General features: G+C 46.0%; 1 protein-coding gene across 3 annotated transcripts in view; it reads left to right on the forward strand.

Annotated features, from left to right (window-relative positions):
* The window catches only part of LOC115167114 (frizzled-3-like), a 44,594-nt gene extending 30,564 nt beyond the window's left edge, over positions 1-14,030 (forward strand). For 2 of the 3 annotated variants that reach the window (XM_029721256.1, XM_029721346.1), the window contains exons 5-10: positions 129-591; positions 1,089-1,388; positions 1,725-1,976; positions 11,095-11,243; positions 13,232-13,459; positions 13,561-14,030. In XM_029721256.1, coding sequence (XP_029577116.1) covers positions 129-591; positions 1,089-1,388; positions 1,725-1,976; positions 11,095-11,243; positions 13,232-13,459; positions 13,561-13,819 — 1,651 coding nt within the window. In that variant the 3' untranslated portion in view covers positions 13,820-14,030. The remainder of the gene's footprint in view (positions 1-128; positions 592-1,088; positions 1,389-1,724; positions 1,977-11,094; positions 11,244-13,231; positions 13,460-13,560) is intronic. The other variant, XM_029721422.1, reaches the window with a different exon arrangement.
* The last annotated feature ends 729 nt before the right edge of the window (positions 14,031-14,759 follow it).

Below are 14,759 nucleotides of genomic sequence, written 5' to 3' on the forward strand. Positions count from 1 at the left end.
ATAATTTCCTAGAAAATACAAGGTAGAATCTGAGGAAACTGTCCCGTAAAATAAAGGTTTAGCTTTGTGTCTTTCTGTAAGGTAAATATAATGTGTCTAACATAAGCTGTTTCCTCTCCGTTCACCAGGTTCCCAGACTGTGACGAGCCATACCCCCGTCCTGTAGACCTGCTCTCCAGCGCAGACTCCACTGAGTCGCCCATCTCCGTCCAGCGCGACTATGGCTTCTGGTGCCCCCGTGAGCTCAAGATCGACCCCGACCTGGGCTACTCCTTCCTGGGTGTGACGGACTGCTCGCCCCCCTGCCCCAACATGTATTTCCAGCGGGACGAGCTGGTGTTTGCCCGCTACTTCATCGGCGTGGTGTCCGTTGTCTGTCTCTCGGCAACCCTCTTCACCTTCCTCACCTTCCTCATCGACGTGTCCAGGTTCCGCTACCCGGAGCGACCAATCATCTTCTACGCCATATGCTACATGATGGTGTCGCTGGTGTTCTTGCTGGGCTTCCTGCTGGAGGACCGTGTGGCGTGCAACGCGGCGAGCCCCGGCCTTTTCCGGGCGCCCACCGTCACCCAGGGCTCACATAACAAGGTGACCATCCGTTGGCTTAGTGATTGATTGATTGATTAACTAATTTATTGAATGATTTTCTATTTTCTCTTTGACATTCAGGGCTATTGTAACAAAAAAACTAAAATGATATGTTTTATATTTTTTATGTTCTTGGATTTTCTATTTCTTCAGTCTTCTCTAAACCTCGTTCTCTTCTCCTTCTCTCCTCTACCCTCCCCCTCCTCTCTCCCTTCCTCCACTCAACTTCCCTCCCCTTCCTCTCTCCCCTCCTCCCCTCCCCCTCCTCTCCCTCTCTCCCCTCCCACTCCTCTCCCCTCCCCTCCTCTCCCTCTCAATCTCCTCACCCTCTCTCCCCTCCTCCACTCCCCTCTCTCCCCTCCTCCACTCCCCTCTCCCTCCTCTCTCCCCTCCTCCACTCAACTCCCCTCCCCTTCCTCTCGCCCCTCCTCCCCTCCCCCTCCTCTCCCCCCTCTCCCTCTCTCCTCCTCCTGCTCCTCCTCCTCCTCTCCATCCAGGCATGCACGTTGTTCTTTATGATGCTCTACTTCTTCACTATGGCAGGCAGTGTGTGGTGGGTCATCCTCACCCTCACCTGGTTCCTGGCTGCCGTGCCTAAGTGGGGCAGCGAGGCCATAGAGAAGAAGGCCCTGATCTTCCATGCCTGTGCCTGGGGCCTACCCGGTTGTCTCACCGTCACTTTAATAGCTATGAACAAGATAGAAGGGGATAGTGTCAGCGGGGTGTGTTTCGTGGGGCTGTATGACCGCACAGCGCTGAGATGGTTTCTGCTGGCTCCACTGGGTCTGGATGTTTTGGTGAGTGGGCTGGAATGAGTCACAGAGGAAGTAGGTGTGTGTCACAATTGGCAGACTATTCCCTATATGTAGGCATTAGGGTGACATTTGGGACACAGCCTAGGTAATTCATGTGTGCACAAAGTTTACGTTTGCACAAAGTTCAGTAAACATGTTGACACTGTTTGTGCCTGCTCCTTTGATTATACCACAGACATACACATCTCATCATTCATTAAAAAGTGGATCTGAATGGAACTGCTTGTTACTCAACCAATATACCGTATTTACTTCCTGGTCTTTCTTATGACATCATCTTTTGTCTATTCCTTCAATATCAACTCTGTCTGATTCTAGGTGGGCGTGGCATTACTGTTAGCGGGAATCCTTGCTTTGAACCGCGTGCGTATGGAGATCCCTCTGGAGAAGGAGAACCAGGACAAGCTGGTGAAGTTTATGATCCGTATCGGGGTATTCTCTGTGCTCTACCTGGTCCCTCTGCTGACGGTCATAACCTGCTACCTTTATGAGAACAGCTATAGGACTGTCTGGGAGACTACCTGGGTACAGGAGCGCTGCAGAGAGTACCACATCCCCTGTCTATACCAGGTGAGATCTATACCACTACACCACATCCCCTGTCCATACCAGGTGAGATCTATACCCCTACACCACATCCCCTGTCTATACCAGGTGAGATCTATACCCCTACACCACATCCCCTGTCCATACCAGGTGAGATCTATACCCCTACACCACACCCCCTGTCTATACCAGGTGAGATCTATACCACTACACCACATCCCCTGTCTATACCAGGTGAGATCTATACCCCTACACCACATCCCCTGTCTATACCAGGTGAGATCCATACCACTACACCACATCCCCTGTCTATACCAGGTGAGATCTATACCCCTACACCCCATCCCCTGTCTATACCAGGTGAGATCCATACCACTACACCACATCCCCTGTCTATACCAGGTGAGATCTATACCACTACACCACATCCCCTGTCTATACCAGGTGAGATCTATACTGGAACCACAACACCACATCCCCTGAGTGTTTCTCAATGTGCGTACTACCGTGCTCTGAGCACACAAATTGGAGCACGCATCAGTCAGAGTATGAGTCCAAATCAAAGTATGTGAAACGTAGCACGGAGGGCACTTCTCAGATGTGTACTCCGCTTGTACACATTTTGAAGCATGCATCGATGAAAGCTTCAACGGAAAGTATGCACAGAAATATGACGCAACCAAGTAAAAACAACACAATATTTATTGAAATCCATTATTTGGGCTGAAGCAAGAGAAAATAAACTCAGACATCAGAATGAAATGTTGCCCATTCACATATCATATGTTGCCTGACTACAATACTGTATCTTGATACATGAATAAATGCATACTGTATTAATTTTGGCATGTTTACCTGCCTACAATACCCACTGTAGTAGATTGCAACCCCATAGTAAGTCAATAGGACTAACTGGCTAGCCAAGAAGAATTAGTAGCTAGCTAGTCACAAAGAATTAACAGCTCCTGTAATCATCTACCTTGCAAAACATTTGTTTTCTGTTGTTTTTGCCAGTTAAACTAGCTGGCTAGATAGATTATTACAATTCACATATAGCTAGCTGATCATTTTGAAGTTAAACGTTTGTTTATGTACTCTTGTGTCATCTGTATTGTCATTAGACTGGCTGGTTCGCAGCAGATTGAGTCTTACAGGCAGTAACAGGTTACAGGGCATAGTTGTGCTGAGGTGACTATGAGGCGTGCACTTCTCCCGAATCCCGCCCTTTTATTTCAAAAAAATAAAATCCAGCGATATGTTCTTGGGGGATGTTTATTTGTAGTGTAGCTAGTACCAGGATATATTGGCATGTTTTCCTGGGGTTGACAGAGTACTTGCAGGCTGTGTAGTAGCCCATGTAGCCATGGATCATGACGAGTGATAGCTAGCTTAGCTAGCCAGCTAACTTGGGCAGCTTGCTAAATAACCATGGATCATGATGAGGGATAACCTATAGCTACTGCACTAGCAAGTTAACCTTACCTTATGCTAGTAGACAAGTAGGGTCATTATCTATGCTGTTTTAGCTATGCTAACGTTATGTTAAAGTATGTTGCGAGCTAATGCATATAATGTAAACATGAGTAATCTCTTCCGAAACTTAGCTAGCTAGCTACTTTTGTTAACCACATTTTTATGTAGCTAAAAACTACAAAACACAGATTAACAATCACAAATGCTTTAGTGATAATAATGCAATATGAAACAAAATCTACAAATTTGACATATAGCATTGGTTGCAGGAGGGCAGTGGGCGAAAAAGTACCCAGTTTTCATACTTGAGTAAAAGTAAAGATACCTTAAAAGAAAATGAGTCACCCAGTAAAATACGACTTGAGTAAAAGTCTAAAAGTATTTGGTTTTCAATGTACTTAAGAATCAAAAGTGAAAATATAAATAATTTTAAATGTCTTATATTAAGCAAACCAAACAGCACAATATTCTTGTTTTTTAAATTTACGGATAGCCAGGGGCACAGTTCAACACTCAGACATAATTTACAAACGAAGCATTTGTGTTTAGTGAGTCTGCCAGATCAGAGGCAGTAGGGATGACCAGGGATGTTCTCTTGATAAGTGCGTGAATTAGACAATTTTCCTGTCCTGCTAAGCATTCAAAATAAAGTACTTTTGGGTGTCAGGGAAATTTTAAGGAGTAAAAAGTACATTATTTTCTTCTGTGGTTCAGATAACAGGGTTTGTGTTAGTAGTTATTGTTGTAGTTCAGATAACAGGGTTTGTGTTAGTAGTTATTGTTGTAGTTCAGATAACAGGGTTTGTGTTAGTAGTTATTGTTGTAGTTCAGATAACAGGGTTTGTGTTAGTAGTTATTGTTGTAGTTCAGATAACAGGGTTTGTGTTAGTAGTTATTGTTGTAGTTCAGATAACAGGGTTAGTTATAGTCTGCTGCTCACCTCAGTCACGGGGGGACTCTGTCTGTCAGTGCTGTCAATTTGTCCAAACAGCTCCAATACCACATTGTGTGTAATCTCTTGCCTTTTAATTAGTGGTAAAGCGGTTGGCACACAGTGGAGATTTGGTACTGAGACCATCCAATGACCTTGGTTTGGTTGGCACAGAGATCTGCCCACAAACTGACCTAGTGGACCTAGTGTGTGGTGTTTGTGTCAAGTTTTAATGTCACATGCACAAATACAGTGAAATGCATTTCTTGCCAGATCTAACCCCAACAATGCAGTAATAAATAACAATGTAATACTAAACATAACAAGGTAGAACAAAAACCAGCAAGATATACAAATAATAAATACCACATTTACAATGTGCAGGGATACTGGAGTGATAGAGGTAGATACTTTTGTATATATAGTGTATGTGAACACCACTTCAAATTAGTGGATTTGGCTATTTTAGCCACACCCATTGCTGACAGGTGTATAAAATCGAGCACACCGCCATGCAATCTCCATAGACAAACATTGGCAGTAGAATGGCCTTACTGACGAGCTCAGTAACACTCAACGTGGCACCATCAGAGGATTCCACCTTTCCAACAAGTCAGTTCATCAAATTTCTGCCCTGATAGAGCTGCCCCGTCAACTGTAAGTGCTGTTATTGTGAAGTGGAAACGTATAGGAACAACAATGGCTCAGCAGCGAAGTGATAGGCCACACAAGCTCACAGAACGGGACCGCTGAGTGCTGAAGCGCGTAGTAAAGGGAAATCTTAAAGCTACAGCATACAATGACATTCTAGACCATTATGTGCTTCCAACTTTGTGGCAAAAGTTTGGAGAAGGACTTTTCCTGTTTCAGCATGACAATGCCCCCGTACACAAAGTGAGGTCCATACAGAAATGGTTTGTTGAGCTCGGTGTGGAAGAACTTGACTGGCCTGCACAGAGCCCTGACCTCAACCCCATCGAACACCTTTGTGATGAATTGGAACACCGATTGTGAGCAAGGCCTAATCATCCAACATCAGTGCCCGACCTCACTAATGCTCTTGTGGCTGAATGGATGCAAGTCCCCGCAGAAATCTTCCAACATCTAGTGGAAAGCCTTCGCAGAAGAATGGAGGCTGTATAGCACCAAAAGGGGGACCAACTCCATATTAATAACCACGATTTTGGAATGAGATGTTCGACAAGCAGGTGTTCACATACTTTTGGTCATGTATGTATAAGGGTAAGGTAACTAGGTATCAGGATATTAGGATATATATATGATAAACAGAGTAGAAGCAGCATATATGATGATTGTATGTGAGTGGGTGTGTGTAGAGTCAGTAGAAGTGTATGTGCATATTATGTGTGTGTGTGAGCACTGGAATACCGTTGGGCCCCGTGTGTGTGTGTGTGTGTGTGTGTGTGTGTGTGTGTGTGTGTGTGTGTGTGTGTGTGTGTGTGTGTGTGTGTGTGTGTGTGTGTGTGTGTGTGTGTGTGTGTGTGTGTGTGTGTGTGTGTGTGTGTGTGTGTGTGCGCGCCTCCAACAGAGATGGCTTATGGTGGCATTAGAGGCCTTTTTGATGAGTTACAGCGGGGGGGGGGGGGGGGGGGTACAGAGGGGGAAGATAGGGCAAACACTATAGAGCGATGAGTTAATCTCTCTCTCCCAGAGGTTCTGTTGCTGGGAGAAAAATGGGGCAGAGAGAGAGGGCTATGCCATATGCAGCTACAGTGCATTCAGAAAGGATTCAGACCCCTTTTGGTCATGCAGTGTATAGTGTTTTTATTATTCTCGTAAAAGCAGTGTATGTACAAGTTTCACCAACCAGCGTAATTTACATTTACATTTGAGTCATGTATACTGAACAAAAATATAAACGCAACATGCATACATGTAGGACTGCTGACTGCCCTTCAGAGCTGTTTGATGTGTGGAGGGAGGATTCTGCTTCCTCAGAGCACTTAAAGAGCTATGGTTCAGCAGGGACCTCTCTATATCAGTATGTAAACAGAGCCAGAGAGAAAGAGAGGTCCTGCATAGCTCAGTTGGTAGAGCGTGGCGCTTGCAATGTCAGGATTGTTGGTTTGATTCCCGCTGGGGCCACATACAGTGGCTTGTGAAAGTATTCACCCACTTTTGACAGTTTTCCTATTTTGTTGCCTTACAACCTGGAATTAAAATTGATTTTTGGGGGGTTTGTATCATTTGATTTACACAACATGCCTACCACTTTGAAGATGCAAAATATTTTTTTATTGTGAAACAAGAAATAACACACAAAAAACTGAAAATTTGAGTGTGCATAACTATTCACCCCCCATAGTCAATACTTTGTAGAGGCACTTTTTGCAGCAATTACAGCTGCACGTCTCTTGGGGTATGTCTCTATAAGCTTGGCATATCTAGCCACTGGGATTTGTGCCCATTCTTCAAGGCAAAACTGCTTCAGCTCCTTCAAGTTGGATGGGTTCCGCTGGTGTACAGCAATCTTTAAGTCATACTACAGATTCTCAATTGGATTGAGGTCTGGGCTTTGACTAGTCCATTCCAAGACATTTAAATGTTTCCCCTAAAACCACTCATTGTTGCTTTAGCAGTATGCTTAGGGTCATTGTCCTGCTAGAAGGTGAACCTTCGTCCCAGTCTCAAATCTCTGGAAGACTGAAACAGGTTTCCCTCAAGAATTTCCCTGTATTTAGTGCCATCCATCATTCCTTCAATTCTGACCAGTTTACCAGTCCCTGCCGATGAAAAACATCCCCAGAAAAACATTTTCTGGACACTCTGTCGTAAAGCCCAGCTCTGTGGCGTGTACTGCTTAAAGTGGTCCTATGGACAGATACTCCAATCTCCGCTGTGGAGCTTTGTAGCTCCTCCAGGGTTATCTTTGGTCTCCTTGTTGCCTCTCTGATTAATTCCCTCCTTGCCTGGTACTTGAGTTTTGGTGGGCAGCCATCTCTTAGCAGGTTTGTTGTGGTGCCCTATTCTTTCCATTTTTTAATAATGGATTTAAAGGTGCTCCGGATGTTCAAAGTTTGGAATATTTTTTATAACCCAACCCTGATCTGTACTTCTCCACAACCTTGTTCCTGACCTGTTTGGAGAGCTCCTTGGTCTTCATCGTACCACTTGCTTGGTGGTGCCCCTTGCTTAGTGGTGTTGCAGACTCTGGGGTCTTTCAGAACAGGTGTATATATACTGAGATCATGTGACAGATCATGTGACACTCAGATTGCACACAGGTGGACTTTATTAAATTAATTATGTGACTTCTGAAGGTAATTGGTTGCACCAGATTTTATTTAGAGGCTTCACAGCAAAGGGAGTGAATACATATGCATGCACACTTTTACATGTTTTACTTTTTTTTTTTAAACAAGTTCATTTTTTCATTTCACTTCACCAATTTGGACTATTTTGTGTATGTCCATTACATGAAATCCAAATAAAAATCTACTTAAATTACAGGTTGAAATGCAACAAAATAGGAAAAACGCCAAGGGGGTTGAATACTTTTGCAAGGCACTGTATAGGAAGATGAATGCACGACTGACTGTAAGATGCTTTAGGATAAAAGCGTCTGCTAAATGGAAAAGAGAAAGGACTCAGCTATGACTAAACAGGGCTACAGTAGGGTTATTCCCACAGAAATATCATTACAAGAACTGTACAACATGTTGGCCTACATTGACTTGAATAGAAAGGTTCAGTCCTGCTGGTCATTTTACTTCCTCCAGAGAGAGCCTTTCTGATTAGAACAATTGGCCAACAATGATGTGCCCATCTAGAGGAGTTTACAAGATAAAACATCTTAACTGAAGGGAAGGATGTATGACTGCAGTGATTCAGTCTCTCTCCTCTTATCTCAGTCTGTTGTAATTAGTCTCTCTGAACCCCAGGTTGCTCTGCCTGCTCCGCTCATAATGCTGCCATCAGGACTGCGGTGTGTGTGTGTGTTTCTGACCGGGAGAGGGGGAGATAGTGTGTGTGCTCTTACTAAGACTGTGTTCTGCTGAACTGACTATCTACAGGGGAGCAGGGAAGAGGGAGATTGAGAGAGGGGGATGGAAGGAGGGGAAAAAATGACAGAGGGGAGGTAGAGAGAAAGGGAACGAGTGAGGGGATGGAGGCAGGAGGAAGAGAGAAAATGAGAGAGGGTGGAGGGAGGGAAAAAGAGAGGGGGAAAGAGAGAAGGGGGAAGAGAGACATGACATTGTGCTGGCTGTTGATTTGTTTATGCCTTAAGCGATAAGCTGCCCAGTCTGTTAGAAACACACACACACACACACACACACACACACACACACACACACACACACACACACACACACACACACACACACACACACACACACACACACACACACACACACACACACACACACACACACACACACACAGAGAGAGAGAGAGCCTTGCAGACACAACCATACCATAGGGTCATACTCACTGAGATCTACATTCCCACCCACGGAGCCTTGCAGACATATAGTACCAGTCATAAGTTTGGACACACCTACTCATTCAAGGGTTGTATTTGTTATTTTTCTACATTGTAGAATAATAGTGAAGACAACAAAACTATGAAATACATATGGAATCATGTAGTAACCAAAAAAGAGTTAAACAAATCAAAATATACTGCTCAAAAAAATAAAGGGAACACTTAAACAACACAATGTAACTCCAAGTCAATCACACTTCTGTGAAATCAAACTGTCCACTTAGGAAGCAACACTGATTGACAATAAATTTCACATGCTGTTGTGCAAATGGAATAGACAACAGGTGGAAATTATAGGCAATTAGCAAGACACCCAAAAATAAAGGAGTGGTTCTGCAGGTGGTGACCACAGACTACTTCTCAGTTCCTATGCTTCCTGGCTGATGTTTTGGTCACTTTTGAATGCTGGCGGTGCTTTCACTCTAGTGGTAGCATGAGACGGAGTCTACAACCCACACAAGTGGCTCAGGTAGTGCAGCTCATCCAGGATGGTACATCAATGCGAGCTGTGGCAAGAAGGTTTGCTGTGTCTGTCAGCGTAGTGTCCAGAGCATGGAGGCGCTACCAGGAGACAGGCCAGTACATCAGGAGACGTGGAGGAGGCCGTAGGAGGGCAACAACCCAGCAGCAGGACCGCTACCTCCGCCTTTGTGCAAGGAGGAGCAGGAGGAGCACTGCCAGAGCCCTGCAAAATGACCTCCAGCAGGCCACAAATGTGCATGTGTCTGCTCAAACGGTCAGAAACAAACTCCATGAGGGTGGTATGAGGGCCCAACGTCCACAGGTGGGGGTTGTGCTTACAGCCCAACACCGTGCAGGACGTTTGGCATTTGCCAGAGAACACCAAGATTGGCAAATTCGCCACTGGCGCCCTGTGCTCTTCACAGATGAAAGCAGGTTCACACTGAGCACATGTGACAGACGTGACAAGAGTCTGTAAACGCCGTGGAGAACGTTCTGCTGCCTGCAACATCCTCCAGCATGACAGGTTTGGCGGTGGGTCAGTCATGGTGTGGGGTGGCATTTCTTTGGGGGGCCGCATAGCCCTCCATGTGCTCGCCAGAGGTAGCCTGACTGCCATTAGGTACCGAGATGAGATCATCAGACCCCTTGTGAGACCATATGCTGGTGCGATTGGCCCTGGGTTCCTCCTAATGCAAGACAATGCTAGACCTCATGTGGCTGGAGTGTGTCAGCAGTTCCTGCAAGAGGAAGGCATTGATGCTATGGACTGGCCCGCCCGTTCCCCAGACCTGAATCCAATTGAGCACATCTGGGACATCATGTCTCGCTCCATCCACCAACGCCACGTTGCACCACAGACTGTCCAGGAGTTGGCGGATGCTTTAGTCCAGGTCTGGGAGGAGATCCCTCAGGAGACCATCCGTCACCTCATCAGGAGCATGCCCAGGCGTTGTAGGGAGGTCATACAGGCACGTGGAGGCCACACACACTACTGAGCCTCATTTTGACTTGTTTTAAGGACATTACATCAAAGTTGGATCAACCTGTAGTGTGGTTTTCCACTTTAATTTGAGTGTGACTCCAAATCCAGACCTCCATGGGTTGATAAATTGGATTTCCATTGATTATTTGTGTGATTTTGTTGTCAGCACATTCAACTATGTAAAGAAAAAATTATTTAATAAGATTATTTCATTCATTCAGATCTAGGATGTGTTATTTTAGTGTTCCCTTTATTTTTTTGAGCAGTTTATATAAAGTGCTGCATCAGATGACCTGGCCGAAAACAATCACCCGACAACAACCCAATTGAGATGGTTTGGGATGAGTTGGACCGCAGAGTGAAGGAAAAGCAGACGTCAAGTGCTCAGTATATGTGGGAACTCCTTCAAGACTGTTGGAAAAGCATTTCAGGTGAAGCTGGTTGAGAGAGTGCCAAGAGTGTGCAAAGCTGTCATCAAGGCAAAGGGTGGCTACTTTGAAGAATCTTAAATCTAAAATATGTTTTGATTTGTTTAACACTTTTTTGGTTACTACATGATTCCATATGTTTTATTTCATAGTTTTGATGTCTCCACCATTATTGTATAATGTAGAAAATAGTTACAATAAAGAAAAACCCTTGAATGAGTAGGTGTGTCCACACTTTTGACTGGTACTGTACATGTACAATCACTCATACACACACTGCTTCAATCCAGCACTGATTGCTCGAAGAGTACTCCCTTATGGCAGACACTCACACCTCTCCTCTCTGTGTGTCCTAGATTGAGCAGACCAACAGACCAAACCTGTCTCTGTTCCTCATTAAGTACTTGATGATGTTGGTAGTCGGAATCCCTTCAGTGTTCTGGGTGGGCAGCAAGAAGACCTGCTTCGAATGGGCCAGCTTCTTACACGGACAGAGACGCAAAGAGTAAGTTGCTAAAACACATTTTCTCTCCCTAACATAAGTAGATTTGTACTATATAACTGTCATGAACATCAATGTTTTTCTAACGACTTGCACTATTACTGGTAGTACTCATTTGGCAAAGATTATTTCAATCAAATAGAGAGATTCTGTATATGGAATGACGCCACTACACCTTTTCTTTAGTTTAAGACAAGTCAAAGGGCTCTATTCAATTCTACAATAGAAAGTTAAAGGGCCTGAATGTATTATAACTGCTGGCTTTATGTAAAGTGGAGATTTAAAATTCAAATGAACAACTGTGGGTGATGTGTAGTGGTGTGGGTGATGTGTAGTGGTATGGGTGATGTTTAGTGGTGTGGGTGATGTGTAGTGGTATGAGTGATGTGTAGTGGTGTTGGTGATGTGTAGTGGTGTGAGTGATGTGTAGTGGTGTGGGTGATGTGTAGTGGTGTGGGTGATGTGTAGTGGTGTGGGTGATGTGTAGTGGTATGAGTGATGTGTAGTGGTGTGGCTGATGTGTAGTGGTGTGGCTGATGTGTAGTGGTGTGGCTGATGTGTAGTGGTGTGGGTGATGTGTAGTGGTGTGGGTGATGTGTGTAGTGGTGTGGGTGATGTGTGTAGTGGTGTGGGTGATGTGTAGTGGTGTGGCTGATGTGTAGTGGTGTGGCTGATGTGTAGTGGTGTGGCTGATGTGTAGTGGTGTGGCTGATGTGTAGTGGTGTGGGTGATGTGTAATGGTGTGGGTGATGTGTAGTGGTGTGGGTGATGTGTAGTGGTGTGGGTGATGTGTAGTGGTGCGGGTGATGTGTAGTGGTGTGGGGGATGTGTAGTGGTGTGGCTGATGTGTAGTGGTGTGGGTGATGTGTAGTGGTATGAGTGATGTGTAGTGGTGTGGGTGATGTGGTGTGGGTGATGTGTGTAGTGGTGTGGGTGATGTGTGTAGTGGTGTGGGTGATGTGTAGTGGTGTGGCTGATGTGTAGTGGTGTGGGTGATGTGTAATGGTATGAGTGATGTGTAGTGGTGTGGCTGATGTGTAGTGGTGTGGCTGATGTGTAGTGGTGTGGCTGATGTGTAGTGGTGTGGGTGATGTGTAGTGGTGTGGGTGATGTGTGTAGTGGTGTGGGTGATGTGTGTAGTGGTGTGGGTGATGTGTAGTGGTGTGGCTGATGTGTAGTGGTGTGGCTGATGTGTAGTGGTGTGGCTGATGTGTAGTGGTGTGGCTGATGTGTAGTGGTGTGGGTGATGTGTAATGGTGTGGGTGATGTGTAGTGGTGTGGGTGATGTGTAGTGGTGTGGGTGATGTGTAGTGGTGCGGGTGATGTGTAGTGGTGTGGGGGATGTGTAGTGGTGTGGCTGATGTGTAGTGGTGTGGGTGATGTGTAGTGGTATGAGTGATGTGTAGTGGTGTGGGTGATGTGGTGTGGGTGATGTGTGTAGTGGTGTGGGTGATGTGTGTAGTGGTGTGGGTGATGTGTAGTGGTGTGGCTGATGTGTAGTGGTGTGGGTGATGTGTAATGGTATGAGTGATGTGTAGTGGTGTGGCTGATGTGTAGTGGTGTGGCTGATGTGTAGTGGTGTGGGTGATGTGTAATGGTGTGGGTGATGTGTAATGGTGTGGGTGATGTGTAATGGTGTGGGTGATGTGTAGTGGTGTGGGTGATGTGTAGTGGTGTGGCTGATGTGTAGTGGTGTGGCTGATGTGTAGTGGTGTGGGTGATGTGTAATGGTGTGGGTGATGTGTAATGGTGTGGCTGATGTGTAGTGGTGCAGGTGATGTGTAGTGGTGTGGCTGCTGTATAGTAGTGGTAGTGATAGGCCCCTTCTCTGCGCTCAACCCCCTCTCCCACCCCCTGTTCCACACACTCCTCCTTCCTCATCAACTGCTCTGCCTTCCCTTTCTCTCTCCCCTCCCTCCTCTGCCTGGCCTCCCCTCCAACCCTCCCTTCCACTTCCCCCCCTCTGTCTCATCCCTCTCTCCCTTCTCCAGTAGTGTGGTGAACGAGAGTAGACAGGTGCTTCAGGAGCCAGATTTTGCCCAGCTGCTCCTGCACGATCCCAACACCCCCATCGTGAGGAAGTCCAGAGGGACGTCCACACAGGGCACCTCCACCAACGCGTCTTCCACCTACCTGGCCATGCTGGACGAGCCCCCCAGCGGGAGCACCAGCCGGGCAAGCAGCTTCCATGGAAGTCTTTATAGATCCAGAGACGGCAGGTAGGGATGGACGGGGATAAGGGGAGTAAGAACAACATGGAGCATCACTATGTTACGTATAGTCCCAGATACCTGACCAACCGTCTCTCCTCTCCTGTCAGGTACACAGCGTGTAGTTTCCGCGGAGTCGAGGATCGCCTCCCCTACGACAGCATGCTCCGCCTCAACAACCAATCAGGTTCCAGACACTGCAGCACCAACCGTCTGGACAGCATATCAAAGCACGGCTCCACCCAGCGCCTGGAGAGCAAATCGCAGCACAGCAGCATCAGGGACCTTAGCAACATCACCCAAGCCATTCAGAGTGCCCCTGGAAACAGAATCCACAGAGTCCTAGAGGAGAATGGAGCCACTGCCTGAACTACCCTCTAGACACGACCCTGTAGCTAAAACCCATGCCATCCTTTAAGATACACAAGTGTCTAGGCCTAGAGGTGGATGTTGATTTGGGACTGGGCATACTAGATCTTTGTGTGACAGTTTGAGAGTAAGGAGACTGGAAACAGGACATACTGCATGGTTGTTTGATAATCATACCTCAACATGTCCCCTCACTCAGCCTCACTAAACAGAACTGATAAATGAAGATGGCAGACAACTTGGATTCAGCAGACAGTGTAACATGGACCTGCAGGTGTGAGAGCTGAACCAATAACACTGACATGGAAGAAGAAACAATATTCTTGAATACAGAGTAATCTCTCCAATGCGTTTTGTTCTCTGTTCTGGAGTCAGCACTATGTGAAAGACACTGATCTGGAGTCAGCGCTATGTGAAAGACACTGATCTGGAGTCAGCGCTATGTGAAAGACACTGATCTGGAGTCAGCGCTATGTGAAAGACACTGATCTGGAGTCAGCGCTATGTGAAAGACACTGATCTGGAGTCAGCGCTATGTGAAAGACAATGATCTGGAGTCAGCGCTATGTGAAAGACAATGATCTGGAGTCAGCGCTATGTGAAAGACAATGATCTGGAGTCAGCGCTATGTGAAAGACAATGATCTGGAGTCAGCGCTATGTGAAAGACACTACTCGAAAGGCGGACCGCAGGGATCAATTTCACGTGAAATACGTTTTAAGAGCTTCTTATCTATCGGCACATTCCACTACTCAGGCGGGTGAAAAGGGATACATCTAAGGACTTTAGAATCTAGATCGGCCCATTATGGGGCGGCAGCGTAGCCTAGTGGTACAAATCTGACAAGGTACAAATCTGTCGTTCTGCCCCTGAACAAGGCAGTTAACCCACTGTTCCTAGGCCGTCATTGAAAATAAGAATTTGTTCTTAACTGACTTGC

The sequence above is a fragment of the Salmo trutta genome, chromosome 1 (assembly GCF_901001165.1).
Source record: "Salmo trutta chromosome 1, fSalTru1.1, whole genome shotgun sequence".
Taxonomy (NCBI): Eukaryota; Metazoa; Chordata; class Actinopteri; order Salmoniformes; family Salmonidae; genus Salmo; species Salmo trutta.